At 40.3% G+C, this 24,329-nt stretch overlaps 1 protein-coding gene across 4 annotated transcripts in view; it reads right to left on the reverse strand.

Moving 5' to 3' along the window:
- The window catches only part of magi2b (membrane associated guanylate kinase, WW and PDZ domain containing 2b), a 75,270-nt gene that overhangs the window by 45,651 nt on the left and 5,290 nt on the right, over window positions 1–24,329 (reverse strand). For all 4 annotated transcript variants that reach the window (XR_004333279.1, XR_004333278.1, XM_032524725.1 and 1 more), the window contains exon 2: window positions 11,369–11,485. Coding sequence is in view for 2 of the 4 variants with exons in the window: in XM_032524725.1 (XP_032380616.1) it covers window positions 11,369–11,485 (117 nt within the window). In the remaining 2 variants the exon portion in view is untranslated. The remainder of the gene's footprint in view (window positions 1–11,368; window positions 11,486–24,329) is intronic.

Raw genomic sequence — 24,329 nt, forward strand, 5'->3', positions numbered from 1 at the left:
GTTTTGAGATTCATTGTTGAAAAAATGACTCCACAGTATTTGTAGTTGTAATAAACTGAACAATTGTATGTTAATTGGAGTGAGCAACAAACCCAGATGAGAAAACCTGGATACACATTGGCCCACCTGAGCTTCCAGCTCTGCGTCTCAATGCGCAGATACACAAACCCCTCTTGGTTTCAGTGTATCATCTATCAGAGCCATCAGGCTACTATATGAGTGTGAGGGACTACATAGACAGAGGTAATACCAAATCTAGCAGTAACTAAACTAAATATAGTATCTAAAAAGGTGAAGAAGCGTGACACTCACAATAATGCCTAGGTGGGCTGGATGAGGAGGAGATTTGATAGCACACCTGTTTCTTTGGGCCTAATGTATGTGATTTAAAAATACTGCACATGTTGAAAAGAAACATTTATCTTTGGTAGGTCCATCACTACATGTGCATTTTGTGTAGCCGAGCACAAATCCCAAGGTGTCTATTTCCCATTTTTCATACTAAGATCTACGACAACGTGTATAAAATTATGCTCAAGACATTCAAACTTTCTTATTCCATCTGACTGTGCAGGCGTGAAAGTTTCATCTGATTTTAAACTACCCGTGGGGGATATAAAGGGAACATTGGGTTTCAAGGCACAATCCTGCAACCACACAAAAACAAAAATACAGAGACAGAATACACTGTCCTCAAAACCCTTAACTTGTTTACCCGGAATCCTTTTTAGCACAGTGCACCACAGCAGCAAGAGAGCAGAGGTGTGTGTGAGGATTGACAGTTTTGTTTCTCACACCACACATTGCTGCTTTCTTAGTCATTTACTGTCTCAGTCTCGCATCTATCCATCTATCTATCTATCTATCTATTTTGCCTTTCTCTATTATCCTTTCTCTCGTCCCCTTTTGTTTCAAATTTACCTCATTGCTCTTCCCTTCATTTGTTTGTCTGTTGGTGCTCTTTGTCCCCATTACTCCCTCTCTATCGTTTTAATCCACTCCCTCTTTCCCTCATTATCATCCTCCCTTCTTTTGTCTCTTCTTCAACATCCGTCTCGCACTGGGGTCTTAGTTCTCCTTCACTCTCACAGTTCACCCTCCCTCTTCCTTTACCTTCTAAATATCGCAGATGTGAAGTGTGACAGCAGGTCTATAGGAGAGGTATGATCAAGCACGCACCCAGTCATCCTTATTTACACTACAAAGCCCAGGCTACAGATGCAGCAATGCAACATGGCAACACTGACAGAAGCGTCTGCTACCACGACACATCAGTGCCTGGCAACGCAGCCTTGCCATGGTAACAAGCCGCAACATCTACAAACATACATTAGCTGTAGAAAAAGAATAGTTATGTCAGATATGACACTGTGCCGTTTTGCATACACAGCCATTTTATTAGTTCCAGTCTCTCTGCAGAGCTGTAGGTCTGTGCTTCCTCACACTTCATCCATCAATTACTGTCACAGTTCTCAGGCTACTGAGATTCCCACCTGGTTACCTCAGAGTAATTCAGCTTGTGTTTATGTTGACAGGTTTGACTCTGACGGGGCTGCATGCTGGGAGTACAGGGGGACTTGGATGTCACTCTCGGCATGGATGTGAGATTGGGTTGCTCTGTCAGTTAAAGATACACCGAGCTTAAGAGTTAAAAGCAGATTGTTGTGATACACACTGTCGTCCAGTGTACTCATAATTCAATTTAATTCAGTTTTATTTATAGTGTCAAATGATCATAACAGAAGTTATCTCAGGACACTTTTCATATAGAGACCACACTATAATAGATATGAGTTAAAGGCTGTTTGGGCCGGGATCAAAGCTGGCTAGCTTAGCGATTCTTAAATTGGAGTTCACAGCACTCACAAACACACAAAAAGCTGCCTACCAGTTACTCTAAAACTCACAAATTAAGACATATCTTGTTTGTTTAATCCATCAAACCAAACCAGACAAAGTAAAAAAAATAACATGTTCTGGACTATTTCTTGAGCAGTTGCCAGGCAACCAACAGAGACTCCAGGAAGTGACTTGTCTCGGCCAAGAAATAGCCCAGCACATAACTCTGTTTTTTGTAAAGATTTAACAAATAAGATTTAACTTGTTAATTAGTGAGCTTTAGAGGTGCTGGTAGGATTATGTTACCATTGGACAGAGTCAGGCTAACTGATTTTCTAAACTAATACTAAGCCAAGTTAACTGGCTTTTACAGTACAGACATGAGAGCTGTGTCAATCTTCTCATTTGACTTTTGGAAAGAAATTAAGGTATGGTGCAGCATAACGTGCCAGGTTGTTTATCAAACTTAAATCACTTAATCAGTACAGAACGAATTGTGTCTGTTGCACCAATCACTGATAACTGTCTTTACTCGTTCTTTAATCACATGCTAAAATGTTTAGCTAGTTGATTGATTAGTTGATGGACAGAAAATTAATCAACAGTGTTGACAATTGTTTTTAATAATTTTGGTCTTTTCTCAAACTAAAAATGCCATTTAAAAATTAACTCCAGTTTTTCAAATATGAGTAATTGATGATTTGTTCTGTATAGGATGAGTTTTTTAATATTTGGTCACACAAAACAAGCAACTTTAGGATGTCAACTGGGAAATTGTTCACACATTTTTCCTTGCATTAAATGCTACATCAATTATTTATATATAAAAAACACTAAATTAATATTAAAGATAATTATTTCAGCTCTGATGTAGCCTTATTTTAAATAATATTTCTGTTAGTGTTTGTGTTAAGCCAAAAGTATACACTGGGGCATCTGATAAGTTGGGTTTATTTTCTTTCTAGGGTTTTGTTGCACACTGTGTTTGTATGTAAAGAAAAAAAAGGTGTTCTGGTGTCAGCATCCAAACTCAGGTACTATGGAAGCAGCTGTGTCAGAAGTTTTCATCCTATACCTGCCTAAACAGGTGTCAATTAGTTAATTAAACTAGATGCAATCGGCTTTTGAATTAACCTTACAATTTCTAATTCTTGTATTTGTTTATCAACTTTTCCCCAATGAATTCAGCACATTTGGTATGTTGTTGAGTATAAACTGAAATAAGGGATTTAAAAAGGAATGAAATAATCAGTCAACAGAAAACTTCTCAGGTTAGAAACTGCTGCATTGAGTGGAGTTTTTTCCGTAAAGTCTGTCTGTCAGGTCCACTAGCGGTTGCAAATACAACTGTGTTATTCAGTGGATCAGCGTCTGCCGGAGCTGGGACCTGACATTGAGAAATGACTTCTGTTCTGATGTGAGTCCTGTGGTGATGGAAATCAGACCTGAGGGCTGAAAAGCAACTTTTTAGTCTGCAGAGCTTACTGATACAGGACGATAGTGGGGGTCATGATGATGCACACACACAGAGATGGTGTGTTGGGCGGGTGTTCAAAAGCATGCATAGTCGGACACAACGAACAACACAAGTGGGTCAGTCAACGAAAAACGGGTATGGTGTTATGAAATCATGGGGGGGGGGGGACTTTTCCTGCTAAAGATTTCCCACCGTGGTCAGAAAACATTGGCACTATGACTCTAGAGTGGCTACTTGCTCCAAATCTAATTGCTGTCACTTGCTCACTTCTCCCTGCTCTATCACTCACTCACACACACACACACACACACACACACACACACACACACACACACACACACACACACACACACGCCGGCTCAACACACACAACAGCGCACAAGTATAAACATCAGGGCACTTATGTTATTTGGACAACAAAGAGTGTATATATATTTGGTATTAAGTGTCCATTTCATTATAATGTTCAGATTTACCATAAATAATTGAACAGGCACATGTATTTTATGTTCCATTAAAAAGGGGGGGAGGTGGGGTCACAATGGACCATTTAAAAATGTACTTGAAAGTAACGCAACAGTTACTTTCTGAAGTAACTAGTTACTTTCATAATTTGTAACTGAGTATCTAATTTACAGTAGTTACTTTTTGGAAGAAGTAACTAGTAACTGTCTCTAATTACTTTTTAAAAGTAATTTGCCCAACAGTGGTGTGTGTGTGTGCGTGTTTGTGTGCATGCGTGTGTGTGTGTGCAAAGAGGTTATGATTAGAAAATCAAGCTCTGAGGTGTCAGCGTTTACTGACCACCACAGGACGAGCTGCTTGTTGAGCACCTGGCTCATCACTACACATTACTCTGATCGTAGAACTAACACAGACAAAGACAGTAGGTGAAGAGGAACACAATTATAAAAGGCTTCATAAGAACCTCATTTTGTGATTAGCTGCAGAGTGAGAGGATCATACCGTGGAAAGGAAAAGAGATAAGACAACATATGTCCAGAACTTACCACGGAAAGCACTTTGCAAACATAAACAATATATTAATCACGTTCAATAACATTCATATAATTCCCATGCAGTTTCTTTCAACTGTGGAACAAAATTAATCCAGTGTGCCAATCAAACTGCAGGGAGCACAGAACCACATGAAAGCATGTTAACCAGCCAAGGCAAATCACCTCTTTAAGGAGAGATGTATTTCTCTCTCTCTCTCTCATACAGAGGCAAGTACACACAACCTCAACAGAGAATAGCGTGTGACACTCATTATTTATCAGTTTAACCTTTTAAATATCAACACACAAACAGAATAATGAATGTGCCAGGGTAGAAAATACATATGTACATGTACATTCAAACATAAATACAGTATGTACAATCAAGTTGACACAGGAACACACACACATGCACGTACGCACGCACGCACGCACGCACCCACGCACGCACGCACACCATACATAATAATGAGAATATGCTGTTTTATCTCAGCCAGATGAACTTACCCACCAACAACATTATATAGTCACATTGCCATTGAGATTCACCATTAGTAAAAGGTATCTACTGTTATTCTGAAAAAACCTTAAACCTGACTCTTTTCTTTTGACTTGAAAATGACAATTATGCTATTGAGGCCAAAATCTCGAGTAGAAATTCATGGTTGTAGGACATCACAATCAATCATAAGCCACTATTACTAAAAGTAGTATCATCATGGTTGGTAGAAACTCTGATCCTCAGTATATACATTTCACACATGCAGCAGCCCAGTCTCAGAATGCCCCATGCAGTGTGTCCACGGTGAGAAGAATTACATTGACCTAATTCACTTAACTGGATCAGTTAGATGTATATGGATATATGGTCATTGGCTGGCTCAGCTTGCATTTGATCCTCTGAGCCAAACTCCAGCAGCTTCTAGCCTCAATAAAATCATCCTCGGCCTCTGACAGAACTCATCTCTTGGTAAGTTATTAATACCAACAGAGCGGACAGGATTGTATGCACTGATTCTCCAAGCTTCTCATCAACAAAGTGACACGAGAGGAGCAGAAGGTTGCTTACTCTCCCTCCGCTCCATCTGTCCCTCCATACTGTATCCGCATTAAGAGGACTGGCAGGACTCAGACAGCCAAGTCAGAAAACTTGACAACCTTAAACAGTTCTCAAAGGTTAACATTCTAGAAACATTAAGATGCTAATTAAACACCAATTACTTCATGCTGCGTTTACAGTGAATGTGAGAGTTGTGGTCACATTTACCACCAGCTAAACTCCCATAAACAGCAGTTATTCAATCATATCTTAACAACAACTAGGCATGAAAGGCCAGTCAAGTTTTGGACTTCTTCATGTTGAAGCTTTGTGCATGCAATATACTCAGTATGTCAAGAGTTTGGAGGATGGCCTATTTTTGAGCCTTTCCAAAACCAAAAAATACCAGACAAAAGTGTAACACACAATCACACACATACACACACACACACACACACACACACAAACAAATTGTTTCTCTATCACCTCATCCAACTTCCCTGTAATCATCATGAAAAACATCCTCAAATAACTGCCATCACTCCTCTTCCTCCCCCATCACCATCAGTCACAGGACCAGTTTAGGGTTAAAGCCCACTCATTCCCATATTAGTTACTCTAAAAATGATACAATCAGCAATCTGCAAACAGGATTTAGCAGTTAATAACCAATGTGAATGTGTTCCAACTACAAAAAACATTTAAAAAAAAAAAACCTTCATTCTTAGTTAAACATCAGAACACATTTTTGGATGCAAAAATCATATAATTTTTCAGCCAATTAAATTGAAAATGAAACAGATAAAGGTGGGAGAATCTGGGAGCTCACTGCTGAGGATTCATCACAGATGAATGGACTGAATGTTCTTTTGGAGGTGCAGACTTTGTCCCTGTATTTATAGTAAGTGTCCATCTGAATGTACATTTTTGCAGTTTTTCTCATTTGCTTTTGCATTGTCATAGAATGACTAAAACTTAAACTTTATCAAACTATATAAGTATTTATATGAACATTAGGTCAGCTATTTCCATGACTATGGTCATTTATAACTGCTTTGGCACAAAATGCACTAAGTAAGCCTTGCAGATCAAAATAGTTTTCATTTAACTGCTATTGAATCACTTTATTTTCAAATGCATTTACACACATATGTTCATTTTGAGCAATCAACAATCACATTAACCTGTCACATTGTATTTATTAGATACATAACAGTTCCGTGGCATTGTTGTAAGAGTTGTCAGATAGAGAGACTTGCTAGATGGGGCACAATTCAAGTTCCTCACAATTTAGCAACCAAACGCAAATGCTGTCCAATTTAGCTAACAGGTGAAACTCATACTGTAACTAATGAGTTCTCAAACACATTTACTGTATCCTGCATTAAGACATGTACGACGGAATTTTCAGCTGTAGTACATGAAGCATGCAGGACAGAGACAGGGGCAAGAGCCTGCCTGTGCAAGAGGAAGGGGCATAGGAGAGAGGGTGGTATGGTGAGGGGGAGAGGAAGAGGAAGAGGACGAGGAAGAGGCAGAGGGTGGCACAGAGGGCAAGGAAGAGCCAGACAAAGGCAAAGGCACAGAGAAATATCACATGAAATATGGAAAACAATTATAGACCATGTGATCCACTTATTTTCTTTTTTCTTGCACATATTGTACAGAAGTTAATGATTATTTTGCTGAATTTTTTCAGTAAAAGCTTTCTTTATGTTTTTGCCGTTGACTGATGTGTATAATGAGAAATAAAGTATAGTGTGTGCCATGGCTGACATCAATACTATTCAGCTGCCTAAATATACAATGTTAACAGTTGGACATTACATAGCGAGTAACTGCCCTTTCAGAGCACAATGTCATTTGACAAGATGTCATTTGCATTTTGACTTTGTCTTGGTCTAAGCAATGACGAAGGAACCTTTTTTTTTTATTAATGATGATTTATGCATTTGTGGATTTATTTATTGTACATTTGAAAGATAAGTAAAAAAGTTTGGTGGAGTAGTCACCTTTTGCAGGTCAGATGGAGAAGACGCTGCTGTTCAAACAGGATTTTAGTTAGACGTGGGGTTTTTTATGGTTTTGTTTTTATGTTTTCCATTTGTTTTTAAGTGTCTATTGCATTATATTGTACTCATTTTACTGTGAAGCACTTTGTGATTTTTATCTGTGAAAGGTGCTATATAAATAAATCTTACTTACTTACTTACTAGTGGTGTGCTGAATGTAAAACGTGGTGTGAGAACTTGTGGCCAAATGAAATACACCTGTATCTGTGATCTTCTGTATTAAGCATACTTACTACAATACTGTATTTAGTATGTATAAGTTTTGACTATACAATATATGAATTCATAGTTTTAGTTTCTATCACCTTTTTATCCTTTATCTTTTTTAATATACTGCGTATCTACACTCTTACACTACCAAAAAAGAAATTTATTTTAATTTTAATATATTTTTAGGGAAAAACACTTCAGCACATGATGACAACATTCTGTTAGTATTTGAATATTTCAGGCATGAAATGAGCTGTTTTGTTGAGCTGTATGAATGTGCAAAGAGCTATGTGAAGAATTTTGTTAAGGGTCATTCAAAAGATATTTTAGCATTGGAATAAGTAAACTGCATACATTTTATAGACAGAACTGTGCATTAAAATCTCCAGCACGCATCAAGGTTAAAAGGTGACATCTTCCACCAATCTCCTCCAATCATCACGATAGCCATCTTCATTACTGCTATCAATACTTTGCGGCATCCGTCAGCCCTATCACTATCCTAAGCATCATGGCCATGTTCATCATCAACCTCTTTATTTGCTCTTCCTCTGTAGTCTCCAGAGGAGGATTCCCTGTTGGGGGCTGCAAAGCTGCAGGGCAGCATGCGTCCAGAGCAGCGGATGTGAAGTGACAGAAGCAGCATGTATTTATAGGCTATCTGAGTAGAGAAACGTGCTGCTCACTGTTTAAGCTATTTATAGAGCCTTTTACTTATGCCTCTGAGTAGTGTGGAGGGGAGGAGATGGTTCTCTGGGGAATGACTTACGAGGCTCTCTCATATCTCCCACTACCTCCATTCAGTGCACGTCCGCCTTATACTCCCTACGTCTTTACTCTGTTCATCCCTCCATCCTCTTGCATCAACTCTTGCCTTCTAAATTTCCATCCTCTGTGCACTATATCTTCTTCCCTCCCCATCTCTCCCCTGCCGATCTCCATAACTTTCTCTTCTCTTGTCTTCTCCCCTTTTTCCATCTTCACGCAGAGTCTCTTTGCTCATGTCCACATCTATCATCTCCCCCCTCTCCCGCTTTCTGTTTGCACAGCCTCCTCTCTGCTTCCCCCTACATATATCCCAGATCTTCCTACTACTTTAGCCCCATTTCCCTGTCTTACACTCGCAGCTACACTCATATCAAAGAGGCACTCACACTGTCCTTATGCAAAGAGCAGAACCATCTGAAAGTCTTTTCTAAATTTCTCAACAGCAGGTGCACCAGCACAAGCTTAGACTCATTTTCTGAAGTGGTCAAGTGATCCCTGTGAATGAAGTGAAATGGTGCCAGCTAATTTCTTATCTCAAAGGCTTGAAAAGTAAGACAGATTGTGACAATCTTAGAAAATGTCTCAACCTGTAAACTGTGATGCCTATATGTGCAATTTTCTTTCACTCACATCTTTTCTGAATACTCCTTCTCTGTTTGACACTTTTTGATTGATTTCCTCTTCAATCTTGTTTATCTCTTTTATTTTCATATCAGTCTGTGATTAGTGTTAGCCCTATCTTAGAGAAAATATGTGTATGTGAATGTCCTTAAAGTGTCAGTCCTGTTAGTGTTTGGCATGTATGCTCGTTGAAGTGTGAATGAATGTAAAAAAGACACCTACAAAATCAAAGCAGACAGTCTGGTGGCAACAATACAAACATGAATAAAGTTTTTAATATCAGATGGAAAATTATCACATTGGATTCATTTTTTAGGGAGGCAAAAATGGCTAATCCTTGAGCAAAGTGATGTAACAGGACGCAGGAGTTGATGTCAGCATGTGAGTCTTACAGCTATATGAAACACACACACACACACACACACCACACACCACACACACACACACACCACACCCCTTCAGTGTGACAGCATGTTGTGATGCAGAGTGGCGTCTGCTTGTCAAGCTGACAGACTCGCACTGACAGCATGGTCAGAATGCTGCAGACACGGGAGAAAAACACTGATTTTATAACGCTCCAAACCACAACAACAAACAGCCTGCCGGGCAAGAGCGGCGCAGCACTCAGGACCATCATTACTGTTTTTTAGCCGTCTGATGCTGTGTCACTCTGATGGTTGAGCAACACCTGCTTCTGTGTGTCTCAGACTTCCAGGAAAAGATTCCAGATTAAGACAAATTTGGGGAATCAGTGTAATATCACACGTTTTCAAATGTAATTCAAATATTCAGCGTCTGAATCAAAGCTGCATTGCAGGAGGTCTATGAGTTGGTATTTCTATAATCTTCATTACACTGTATCAGCTTTGTTAAGTGATAGGCAGTTAATTATGGGGAAGTCATTACCACACACAGACATCTTACAGAATAACTGTCTTTTCATTATCGCGTCTATAATTGAAATATGGTGAAAAAACTATGCTTCATGCTACCAAAAGGGGCCCATTCCCTGACGTGGTTTAAGTGTGTGAGGACCTGCAGTGTTGAACCTCAGCCAGTCCCCATCACCTCAGTTGTCACCATGTCAGTCCGCCTTCGCTGCACTATTACACAGCCAACAGGCTGAGAAAAGTAGAAAAATGGAGAGGGAAGGAGAAGGAGAGTGGGCCACCTGGAGTTAAAATTTAAAGAGGGTGATAATGTGATAGTGGTGGTAGTGACTAAAAGAAATTTAAATGGGCAGAGAAGGAGGGAGAGGCAGGGGGAACATGAGAGAGAGAGTGAAGAGTGAAAGCAAAGAGATAAAGACAGGAGAGAGGGAGGGAGGAAGGAGAGAAAAAAGAGGGAGAGAGAGTCTCAGGAACTGTGCAGCTGTGGTAGCGTATTAAACAATCACTTCTGTGTCAGCGGCTCAACACACCGAGGACATATAGTATAGTAGGAAGCGCTCAGCCAACGCAAAAACAACTATCACTGACGTCAAATCCAAGCTTTGCTTTCTCATGGTTGTGTACCAGAAACTGTCTGTTCACAAACAGCCAAAAGGCCGATTGATTCAACTCAAAACACCCAAACAGCCTGACTGATGTTATTAACAGAGGCTACTGAAACATATCAGATGAGTACAAAGCCCTTCAACAAACATCAGATCACAGTCCACCGATCCACAAGCTGCATGAAAAAAGTAACGTGTAGTCTACAGAGTCAAGCATCAGAGCAACTCCAGTCTCCAGAGAAGCTGATTCACGAACTGCTTGGTATATTGACAGCAGGCGGAGCTGCTGGGGACGACATCCCCTCAATGTCAATCACGGCAATGACATTGTCCCACAACAGGCAAACACACGAATAGCACAATGTAAGCAAAGATATATGCAACCCACATGAAGTGTCTGTGTGAGGATTTATGTCACATGCATCACATACAGATAAAGGAAACAGCTTCCTAATGTGTCCAGGAGAGTAACGTGTTATTTTTGTATAGCTGCGTGTGTGTTGTGCATGTCTAGCGTGTGCTGAAGGGGGTAGGGCGTCAAGGCAACGCAAGCCTCGAGACAAGAGGGTGGTTGCCGTGGAAACCTCAGGCTGAGAGCTCAGAAGCCGGACGATTGAAGGAAATGAAGGAGCAATAGTCGTCGAGAGATGGAGAGGAAGAGCGTGTGTGTGATGTAAAAACACGAGGGCAAGAAGGGAGAACTAAAAGTGAAATGATTCTAAGAATGAGACAATGAAAAGACAATTACAGACAAACAGAGAGGCAGAGGAGAGCAAAGAGAAGTGAATGGAAGATTGAGGGAGTGATGGAGGCTGGAAGGAAGGAGCGAGGTGGGTGATGAGGACTCACAGGGAACAGTGCGGAGGTAGAGGTTGTCTCTGATGATCTGCTGGTGGTCGTGGTCCACTGAGCCCTTGGAGAAACGCAGGTTGAGGTAGTGCCGCAAATCCTTGTCAACCACCCCCCCTAAACACAAACACAGGAAAAGAGAGATTAGAGTTTGCTTTCATTTGATTTAATGGGACACCACACAAGCCTGGCAAGTGACATTTTGTTGGAGTGATATCCAAAAATCGTGTTGTTTTTTTGGGGGAAATGTCTAGAATATTTTAGTTTGATGGAATGGTGCCTCTTTAAAAAGAAATCCTTTATCTTGACTTACTTTTCTATGTGCAAACATTATGTTGCTTCAACAAATAGTTGAAACAGGTTGATACTGAATGTACAGCTTGTCACAACTGTTCGACAGTGAAGAGAAAGACTGAAAATGATTTTTAACAACCTTAAACCTTCTTAATTTGAAGTAAAGGAGGACAACTTTATGTTAGGGTGGTGAAGAAAAACAACAGAGAGAGAGAGAGAGAGAGAGAGAGAGAGAGAGAGAGACAGACAGACAGACAGAGAGAGAGAGGAGAGAGAGAGAGATCATTGTAATTGTGTAAACCGGTGATCCCCTTGGGGCTAAATGTGCGGTGTCAGCAGGTTGGGTGACAAAGGCCTACAGAGGACAGAAGCTCACACCACCTCCTCTCTGCCTGTCTCTGTTCATTATTTTCTGTATAAGCTGTCTTCCTCCTCATTAAGTCCCTGAACTGAAACACAGTTAAACAAATGACAAACATAAGTGAATGCAGAAGACTTAGAGCATACCATCATATCTTGTCCTGCACACACACTGTATGGTAATGTCCATGAATTGTTTCTCCTCCCTTCATCCCAAACCCAGGAGGATGAGAGGAGGAGAACTTATTCTCCACGCAACATTCGGTATGCAAGACTATCACACCAGACAGTGGGAGGGAGGAGGTTACATGCCATGCATTGACAAACGAAAAGCATGTCTTCTCACTCATACATATTCTTGCGACCTCCTGCCAATTTGACTTCACAGCTTTCGGCCGATCGGTGGAGATTAATACAGCGCCTACCCGTCAAAGAGAACATACAGCGTGCCGTCAGAGAGGACATTTTTTTATGCGTCTATCTTCTATACGTGAAGATACCTGTATGTATGTTGCTGACACAGGTGACTTTGATATCGCAATAAGGAATCCTTTTGGAATAACATCTTATGTAAACTGACACCATTTTAGCGAGGCTGTGAAGCACTGTGGATTGCTTCACAAACAGCAAAGCTGGAGGAGAGGAGAGGGCCAGAACAGGTTGATTAACATCATTAGGACTGTCGCAGTTCTCGAATTGGTAAAAATCCCATCATAGAGCTATGTATTCAGGCATAGGCCATATCTTTGACATGCACAGACACCGTCACACATATTTTTATATGCACACCAACACATGTATATGTGCAGAGATAGATGGAGAGACAGACAGAGTGAAGAGAAAGGCAGTGCAGACCAGGCACCTCATCAGCAGCTCGCCCAGATGTTGATAAAATTAGTCCTTTCTCCACAGGTACACATCCACAGACAGCCTGTCCTCCCAGGCGTCCTCTAGCCTTGCAACCAACCACCGCACATCTTCTGCCGCCTTGTGAACCTCACTGTCCTCCCTCTTGTCTCTGCTTCCCCACCGCTGCTCCACCACACACACATACATACACACACACACGCGCGCGCGCGCAAAGCACCTGGCTGCAGCCAATTGTTAATTCCAGAGAAGACGACGATGATGAGGGGGAAGGGAGATGCAGAGAGACGCGGAAAAATGGAGAGAGACGACGACTGTCGGGAGAAAAGAGAGGAGAAGGAGATGTACCAGTGGGAAGCCGGGCTCCAAACGACCTGCCAGCGGATTGGCCAGAGAGCTTCCACAGTCCTCCAGTGACCCCTATCTGCTGCTGCTGTTACTGCACTGGAGTGTTTGGGCATTTGTACGGTCAATGATTGTGTGTGTGCCACCGACAGAGAGAGAGAGAGAGAGAGAGAGAGAGAGAGAGAGAGAGAGAGGAGATAAGAGGAGAAAGAGAGAGACATTAAGTAAGAGTACAAAATAAATGTTTATGTGTGGAAGCATTTGTAGATGTGTTTCTATTTCTGTGTGTGTGTGTGTGTGTGTGTGTGTGTGCGTGTGTGCGTGTGTGTGTGTGTGTGTGTGTGTGTGTGTTGTGTGTGGTGTGTGTGCGTGTGTGTGTGTGTTGTGTGGGGTGTGTGTGTGTGTTACCCAGATGTTCCCAGACATTCCTCAAATACTCTGCAGCATCTCGCCCACCAGATGCTCTCCCTGTTTGACCTTGTGAAAAACGTCACTGACTAGAAAGAAATACTGTGAAACGCAGCAGCAGCAGCATATGTCACGCTGAGGTTACACACACTCATACGCACACGGAGGGTTGATTAGCTCACATTTGCAGGCGCCAGTGAAGATGCCTTAAGCGCTGTCTTGAGCAAGTTTTGGTCTTAATGCAAGGAAGAAACAAACATCAACATAGAAACACACACTCATGATACTAATGCTCAGCTCAGGGCACAGCTGAGTGTGGAGGAGAATGGGTGTATTAAAAGAGCCTTTAATGGTAGAACTCGTCAATTGAGCAAATTTAGCAACCCCAGAGTTAAACTTGATGCTGTACACATCACAGTCAACATGTTTGTGGCTGTCTGCTTCAACAAAGCAGGACAATTTCTGGGGAAGAAAATTTTATTGATGTCCAAAGATTATAGCACATTAAAAGGGAAGAGGATGACAGCCACGATCAATCACAAACTCATCAAGGCTGAAAGAAATCAGGGACGCTTCTGTTCAGTGAAGCATTACATTAGACCATGCAGGTCACATAGTCTCCTGCTCCATCAATTGACCGTCAGCTGATCCAAAAAAAGAAAAAAAAACACTTCAACATGGTGTCCCATTCAAGCTGTCAGCCCCACATTCCTCCCTGCAGCAGCTGTTAAACACAAACAGCTATTATTGGTGGAGCTGCTGGCACTCCCTCCACCACAGCAGCCTCCACCTTATCAATCAACACACGTTGCAACGGTACAGCGTGTCTCTATGGGCTTGTGTGTTAAATTAGAGTATGTGTCGGCTCTGTTACTGCTTGGTGAGTTAACTGTGCTCCCGCTGAGTGTTTAGCATGTGGCTTGGGTCCAAATGTGGAGAAAGAGGAGTCTATACAATTCAAACAACTGTGTAACCATTTGGGCAATACATGGCTTTGACTGCATGCAAGTGAACATGCAGAAGGTATGTTTAACCAGGTAAAGCTTTCATTTTACTAAAGAACACCTGGGAATCAACATGAAATCAGTTTTACAGAGTGTAACGTATGGATGGTTGGTAATCACACAATGAATAATCTAATCCCTTTGTTTGTTGCCTTAGCAACAACAAATAAGCAGATTTATTTATTATTTAATAATATAAATCTGCTGCTATAACTGTGATTTTAGTGAGTCACATGGAAAAAACATTGTGTACTTAAAAATGCCAACATACTAAAATCATTTTGGATGGGTGTTTTTACCCTCAGTGAGGCGGACAGGAAATGTGGGGGGAGAGAGACAGGGGTGACATGAAACGGAGGTCCTTAGCTTGACTTGATTAATGGACATTGCAGTTTACGTGATACACATCACAATGCAGAGGTGTAAATGCCAGAACAACCAAATCAGGAACCCACAGGCTTCTTCTATTTACAACACTTCAGAAAAGAGGTTGTGGTTGATCAATTACGACTGTTAACAGAAACAATGTCTTTTAACATTGATGATGTCAAGTGGTCAAAGTGTCTTTGAGTACCATGTAAAGCATTATTATCTTTCCATCATTGGGAAGGCTTTCACATAGACAAAACCAACTGCAAGAATATTAAAGTATAAAGTACTTGAAAGTAATACTTGAGTAAAAGTACAAGTATTACTGTACAAGTATTACTGTATGTAGGTATGAAAAGTAATTTACTGATAATAAATGTACTTATTCTTTAAAAGCAAAATAACCTAACTACGACTATTATGAATTTATTGTGGCTCCCAAGTGAAAGGACCAAACACTGCATATTTTTGAAAGAGCTGACATCAGCAAAGCAAAAAAACAGAAACTGAATTTTCCTTTTTTGTAAGGAAGAATCTTTCACTCCAACATACAAAAACCTTTCTTGCAAAAGGAGTCACATGATTGGCTGGACAGTGATGGCGGCTTGAGTCAAAGTTCCATGCCCGACTTTGCCAAATAGTTGTTTTATATGGTTCCTACTCTGGTATTCCAACACTGTACACTTGATAAAGTTACTTAAGGCGGAATGGCAAGCAAGGGCAAAGCACAGCACAGAGATATTGATGCTATTGCAGAGCTGTACTGAAGAAACAGAAAAGCGACCTTCGAGACACGCTTCTCTCAGATCCAGTCTCAGATTCAACAAGTGGGGATCGACAACGATGAGAAGCTAACTGCTACCTATGCTCAACTAGCATCTCTGAACGCAAGCCTTGGTTCTCTCAGATCGGACGTGAACAACCTTAAAACTACAGTGACTCGAGTATTTTGGACAGCCATTTATCACCACCCCATTCACCAAACCTGCTGTTTTGCAGTCTAACTAATTTGTTTTGTAGTAACGAGTAACACAGATGCTTATGAGAAATGTTTTTGTAAAGGAAAAGTAGTGAAGTAAAAGTAAAAGTCTCTAGAAATGTAAATAACAAAGTAGAGTACAGATACGTGAGAAGTGTAATGAAGTACTTGTACTTTGTTACATTGCAACCCTGTTGAAGATGCAACATAGCAGGCCTGATATTAACAATACAACATTCCTCCCGGAGGTAGATAAGTAAATGATAATCCTGCCCTCTGCAGGTCAAAATCCCACTCCAACACCTGTCACTTATCTTGATAACTGTGTTCCTCAAAACTGTATCCAGCCCGAGGTCGAGCGATCCAGCAGGCAAACACAGAGATATTTAATCAAAACAGAAGCACAGGGTTCATCAGTCTCATCTGCCATTCGTTCCCCACTGTTCTTCAATTATAACACCATACTGGCATTATTTTGTCTTTTACTACTTTATGCCTGTTTATTTAATTACATTCAACATCGTTATGCATGTTTAATTGTTCTACTTTGACATACACCGTTTTTATCTGTATATGGGTTTATATTTGGCCTCACTTTTTTCTGAGTGTTTGATGTTTGGTTTGATCTGGTGTTTTTTCACACTTATTGCTTGTTTATATTTTATATTACTCTTGTGTTTTCTACTGTGGATTTTTGTTGCTTGCTGTAATTGATTCATTTCTGTAACCTATGAGTTTAATGCACAGCTGCAAATTTCCTCTGAGTAATTAATAAAGTAGAAGTGTTTGGAGATGCAGATAATAATTACTTTCATTATTAACTTAATCAGAAAATTATTCTTTTGATTAATTAATTAATCATGCAGTCAGTAAAATGTCAGAAAATAATAAGTTCCCACAGTCCAATTATATGTCTTCAGGTGTCTCGTTTTGTCTGAACAAAAGTCCAAACCCAAAGATATTCAGTTTACAACACAGAAAAGCATATATATTTGAGAAGCTAAAAAAAAAAATATTGAATGTGAAAAATGTCCCAATACAATAAATTGATTGATTAAATAAGTTCTAGTCCAGAAGCTTTATGCTTCACTGCAATAGAAACAGCTAACTCAACACTGGCCAGATATAACCTAACTGAAAAGCCCAAATCACCAAAATAGTTTAATTTAGGCTCACAGACGCTTAACATAGCTACAACATAGCTCCCGTCACGGCTTCAACTTTGATTAACGGCATAGCATTAGACGTGATAGACCAATACAAGTACCTGGGAACCTTTTTAGATGATAAATTGAACTTTGACACCAATACATTTTATATACGTCAAAAAAGTCAATCAGAAGCGGGGTTTTTTTAAGAAAGTTGAAGGGGTTCAATGTTAACAGATCACTTCTGTTTACACATCTTTTGTTGAGTCAATCTTAACGTTTGCCATGATCTGCTGGTTTGACAATTTGAGTGTAACCAACAAGAACAGACTGGGGAAAAATTGTAAGCATATGTTGGAAAATAATTGGCACTGACCTCAACAGCATTAGGTCTGTGGATGAGAGTTTTTCCTACCATCAGGAAGGAGGTATATCTTTTGAAAACGTGCCAGGTCTAACAGATACCTGAGGTCATTTGTACCATCAGCTGTTTGGTTTCACAATAAACTATAGGTCATCTGCCATTCCTGCCCATTTCACAGCAGATGTTTGTCATCTTTTTAAGTGTAGTGTACATGTGTATTCATGTTTTTATATTTACTATTTTATATTTTTGTGTGTTTTTGTGACAGTGTTTATGTATTGGCTACACGTTGTGAACCAAATTGCCCCTTGGGGACGTTAAAGACATTTCAACTTCATATTGATGTGCACAACTCTTTTAACCAGGCAGGTATGGATGTGTTGCATTGTCTGTATGTACATCAACATAAGGCTTGGGGGAGGAGCATATAGATGTAGAAACCAACAGAAACCATTTTGTTTTGATTTAGGAAGGCATAAACAAACACTTGATCAAATCCAAATGACAAAAACGCACACATGCTACAATTTTGAGTAAACTGCTGGAAGTCTGACCGGTTAAAAGCTCAGATTACAGCTGATGGACGGGGACACCTGAGGAGAGCTGAGAAGAAGTGAAGTGGTTCTCTACCCGAGTGGTTGTCATGGAGAACAAAACTCTGAGACAGACTTGGTGATCGATGGCTTGCCTGCCCTCCCACAAGAGGTCACACAGGCCACAGAGGACTACAAAACTGCAGGGCAGGAGTCGGCATATCACCTCTGGAATACACAGGCCCGCACACAGTCAAAGTAAAAAGAGGAATATATATTTGCCTGCTTTCTCATCCAAATTCTACTCAAGCTACCGGTATACCTCTATATGTATATATGTAAATGTTCTTATACTTTTCTAGTCTTAACAACTACTCAAAGCACTTTTACACAGTAAAGGAACCATTCACCATTCACACGCATTCATACACTGTGCAGTTCAAGGTGCTACTTGCTCATCAGATAAACACTCCGATGCACAGCATCAGGAGCACCATCTCGGTGGCTTGCCCAAGGACACTTTGACGTGGGACTGCAGGGCCAGGGTTTGAATCACCAATCCTGTGTGGCAGGCAACTGCTCCACCACTGAGCCACCAAGACGCCATAAATAACTTGTTTTTCTAATTTCCTCCTTCATTTCCCTCCCCACTCATTTTTCATTTTCTGTCCCTCTTTTGTCCCATTGGACATTTTGGTTGCCCACTTTCTCTGTCTTTGTCTCCTTATCCACCTCTCCAGTGCTTAGCCTTACTAGTCCATTTTTGCTTGTTTTACTTCCAATTAAGCACAGAAGCTGGCCTCAGAAGGTCTCTGTGTGTGCGTGAGAAAGAGAGATTGTGTGTGTGTGTGTGTGTGTGTGTGTGTGTGTGTGAGAGAGAGAGAGAGAGAGAGAGAGAGAGAGAGAGAGAGAGAGAGAGAGAAAGTGTGTGAAGAACTGATAGTTTTCTGCATGTGGGTGTTTTGTGAAGGCCATTTAGCTGTGAATGAAGTACCTGTTTCCAGTACTCCTAATGACATTATTACAGCAGGCGGCAGGCCCCATTATTAATAGTAAATGACAGAACCTCTCTCCTAAAGGTCTTAATATTGATCCCCCTATCCTCAGACTAGTCTTAATGACACATTTGCAACCCCTCAGTCAATATAAGGAGACACACGCCCACACGACAAATGAGACTTAAACATTAAAAGCTGGAGGTTATATGAATTGCCAACCTTGTAATTCCTTGTGCCGTCCTCCTCTGCCCACAAAGAGCAAATAATTCCTCATCACCCATCCCCTTGCGCGTTTTATGCATATGAGATAAATTCTGATGGACTCGAAGAGGAATATGTTTTTGTGTATGTGGTGTTTCCTGTTTTAAAGGGCAATATGGAGATGTTTGTCACTCTTGATTGCACTCTCCAGTTCAAGCTGTGCTCCTCACACAACAAGCAGGATGCATCTTAATGAGAATTAAAGCAACAGGCTGACTGAGAGCTGCAGAAGAAGAGGTTGGAGAAAGAGTCAAGGAATATAACTGGATAAATGGCAAAGGCATGTATGGGATTAAACACTTTATCATCTGTTCTATAGAAGTAGGTAACAATAATGGGGAGAAAATATAGAGATATATGAAGGAGCCTTAGAGGCAACAGAGAGTAATAAGAAACTCATTTGGTTTGGGGGCACAGCGGTCAATAACCTGAGGGGTTAAAACCAACAGGGGTGTGTTCCCGGTTAATACAAACATTAATAATTGTGGATGTGACCATGAGAAGGCTGCCTTCTGAGCATAATTTTCTCCTTTCCAATGCTCCATTTGGCTGCTATGGTCTGATAAAGTCTAATAAAGCATGTCCGTATCCCTACAGGGGCCTTTCATGCTGCTAAATCCAAACCAACATGAATAGAATTCAGCTCTATTGACCTGACCTGACTGCTCCTTTCTTTTCTTCATTGCCTGTTAGGATGAACTATGAACAGAAATATTATACACTCACAGCACATAAAGTCAGTGAGAAGTGGCAATAATTCACAGGCAGCCTAACAAGTCAGGTGGGAAACTACTTATAAGTTCTTAACAAAACAGTCATTTTGCTCTGACTCATTTCATTCTGACCGTCATCAGATACATTGCTCCAAATATTTATGATTATAATCATAGAAGCCTAAAAGTGTATTACATTACGTAAACAGCTTAACATAATAAAATGCATATCTGGATGTGACAACGGTGTACAACAGTCTGTACCAAATGGCAACACTTAAATTGAAGCATTGTAACATATCAGAATAGCATACTTAAATCCAGTGTGGGTTGTTAAACCGTGTTACACAACCACTTTTTTACTCAGCTGGTATCACCTGCCTTTTGCGTTTTCAGCCAGTTTCTGCACATGTTTTGGTAGCATGAGCCAATCTTAGAAAAACATACATACTAAATAAGTAAAACAAGTAAAGGTTTGAAGGGATGGGTTATCCAAATAAAAAAACAAATTTTCTCATTTACTCTTAGTAAAATCTGGCCATGCAGATAGCTTTGGCTATATTGGCCAAAGTTATATCTATCTTAGAGATTTCAGCCACCACAATGAAGATGATTAGTCTTTGGTGCTCACAGCATTTCAATTCAACATTAACAAGATTCAACCGCAACATTTTATTCCTTCTTCAGAAAGTGTCCCTGCTCCAAAGAAAATAATGTGGACAATTTTCATTGGAACTAATTTCCTAACAGAGAAATCCAGAAAAACCAGAAAAAATGTAAACCAGAAAATAATTGTATTGACAACTGACATGACATGACTAATATTTCAGAGTTTGATATTTCCATCTTTGGGCAAATCAAACCAAAACGCATGAACAAATATGACTATACCTCTAGATTGTTTATGATTTAAATTGACCTACCGCTTAAGTGGAAATCTATGGCTTAAAAGAACAAGATGTAGTCATGCTTTGCAAATAACATAAACATAAACATACATCCTTGCAGACAAGCAGTGGAATTGCTTTAGTTAGGGAAGCCTCACTGATTATTAAAGGATTGGACAGCTACTGTCCTCTACTGGTACCAAGCATCAACTACAGTGATGAAAGGATCCAGAATGCAAATGAAGCACTTAAACACATCAGCTGAAATTTCGTCCTGTAAAAGCTTGCTGTTGCAATGAACAAGGTTATATTAACAGTTCAATTCAGCTTCATATCTAAATAGTCCAGAAATTAAATCCTTATCTGTTTTTGAATTGATGCATTACCACTAAAACACTTGTTATAAAGGGTAGATTCAGGTAAAATCTATTATCTCTTCATTTTCCAAAACTAAATATAAAAACAAAGATTGACAAATTGATGAAAAGAAACTTAAAAAAAGAAATTTTTAAACAGTTGAGGTGTGAAAGTATAAAAAGAGCTTTAACTCAATACCGTGACATTGTCCCTCATTTTACATTATAATATATGTACAGGACTTGGCTCCAATCCAGGATATTCAGCTCAGGAATTATGATGAGCCACTTTAGAAAGTCATAGATCGTAGAACATCCATCCATCAGTTTCAGTTCTGCAGCTCCTGATGCCAGCTTTTATAATCCTTCTCATTCAGATATGAGGCCTTCAGTAAAGCTATCAGATTAACACTGCTGGCTAATTTACACTATGTCAATGAATGAAAACCATCCGCTGCCTTCTGTGCAGCCGTGCCTGACTGAATAAGATATTATTCTATGAAACTGGGCTGGGGGACTCTTGTTTTAGCACAGACCTGGTTCCCTGTCCCTGAGGTAGGAGATGGTTGTGTCTCAGACTGAGGCCAGGAAGAGAAAACATGCAGGGTGCCAAGACATAACTTGGGAATCTTAGTGATGAAGAGTTCATTCAGTCAAGTAATGTACTTAAGTACAAATTGAAGGTATTTTACTTGAGTGCATCCATTTCATTTCAGTTAATACTATACTAGACTAGTCTACTACCCTTGAAATCCAGAGTTCTTGCGAGAACACAGTTTGAATTTGCTCAGTGAGTTACTCTGGCATTGATTAATGCTGCTCATTAACTATACCCTTGTAGCCGAGTTGCACCAATCACATATGTTTATCTGATATAAGTGGGCCAGAGGCAAGCTAAACAGATGACGACAGTTTAATCTACCAGTTAGCTCCGCTGGTAGAAAAGCACATGGGGCTCTGGATAACTTAACCCGTGCATGGCTGTGATTGGTCGTAGTGTTATCCAATTGCGTGCAGTAAATGTAAATGTAAATATGCTGTATTTATATAGCGCTTTTCTAGTCTTAACGACTACTCAAAGCGCTTTTTACATCATACAGGAAACATTCACCATTCATACACTGTGGCAGAGGCTGCCGTACAAGGTGCCACCTGCTCATCAGATACACACTCACACGAATTCACACTGCGATGCGCAGCACCGGGGGCAACTCGGGGTTCAGTGTCTTGCCCAAGGACACTTTGACGTGGGACTACAGGGCCAGGGATCGAACCACCAACCTTCCAATTGGCAGGCAACCGCTCTACCACTGAGCCACACAGGGGAGGGGCAGTGAGATTTTCATTTGCAAAAAAAGAACTAGCCAAAATTATCTAAATGGATTTGGTTTATACACAAGGCAAATAGTGTATGCACATGAACACCAAATATAATTTTAAGCTTTGTGCTCTAAAGACTTTTATTTGATGACCTGCTATCTCTGATCATGTTATTTCACCAAAATAGCTGATATAATACTGAAATGTCACACAAAACAAATCAACAACCAAATAATTTCTTACTGTTTACACAATAGGCATGAAGCATGCATATGCACGCGCACATGCACACACACACACACACACACACACACACACACACACACACACACACACACACACACACACACACACACACACACACACACACACAAGCATCATAAATAATCGTAAGAATATGGTGTTTTATCTCAGCCTAATGAATTGCTTTTTCATGGCGACATCCTACTTGTGAGAAATTACTCACACACTGTATCATACAGTCACACTGCCATGGAGATCCATGACTCTGACTCTTTTCTTTAGACTTATGAAAATGACAATTATGCTGTTGAGGCCAAAATCTCCAGTAGAAACTCATGATTGCTGGACATCACAATCAATCATAAGCCACTATTACTAAAAGTAGTATCATCATGGTTGGTAGAAACTCTGATCCTATTATGAATGACGGATAGCAATTTTTTTTTTTGACAAAACCTCCTTTAAGTCATGGCTCATACAGACAAACTACAGTATCTACATTTCACACATGCAGTAGCCCAGTCTCAGATTGCCCCATGCAGTGTGTCCACGGTGAGAAGAATTACATTGACCTAATTCACTTAACTGGACCAGTTAGATGTATATGGATATATGGTCATTGGCTGGCTCAGCTTGCATTTGATCCTCTGAGCCAAACTCCAGCAGCTTCTAGCCTCAATAAAATCATCCTCGGCCTCTGACAGAACTCATCTCTTGGTAAGTTATTAATACCAACAGAGCAGACAGGATCTTATGCACTGCTTTCCAAGCTTCTCATCAACAAAGTGACACGAGAGGAGCAGAAGGTTGCTTTCTCTCCCTCCGCTCCATCTGTCCCTCCATACTGTATCCGCATTAAGAGAACTGGCAGGACTCAGACAGCCAAGTCAGAAAACTTGACAACCTTAAACAGTTCTCAAAGGTTAACATTCTAGAAACATTAAGATGCTAATTAAACACCAATTACGTCATGCTGCGTTTACAGTGAAGGTGAGAGTTGTGGTCCCATTTACCACCAGCTAAACTCCTCCCACGAACATAGTTTGGAGGAGGTTTTTTTTAGCCTTTCCAAAACCAAAAAATACCAGAGAAAAGTGTAAGAAATAGATTAAACTGTTAAAGTTAGCATGTCATCAGTTTAATACCTCCAAAGGCAAAGCAGGGCCTGCTATTAGCTAACTGCATCATTTTGTAGGGAGAAATGGGAGCTTAGCCAATATATCAGAGTTTAAAGTAATTATAGAGGCTCTGTTCTGCACTTAATTTAGTTTAAGGAAGCTTATGCTCTGCCAACTCTCGCCAAAACCTGCTAGTGTTACATTTGCCAAACTAATCAATTATTCCTCCTCTTACACATACTTTCCCATGTAAAAAAGCATAAATCTGACCAATGAGTGTCCAAGTGTTTTTTCAATTGTAAGGATACAAACATTTCAAAGTTTATGTTAGAACAAATAACATTGCTTGCTTGCAGCAACCCTTCATCTAGCAATGTAGCATAGTAGCCTATAG

This window comes from Etheostoma spectabile, chromosome 8 (genome assembly GCF_008692095.1).
Source record: "Etheostoma spectabile isolate EspeVRDwgs_2016 chromosome 8, UIUC_Espe_1.0, whole genome shotgun sequence".
Taxonomy (NCBI): domain Eukaryota; kingdom Metazoa; phylum Chordata; class Actinopteri; order Perciformes; family Percidae; genus Etheostoma; species Etheostoma spectabile.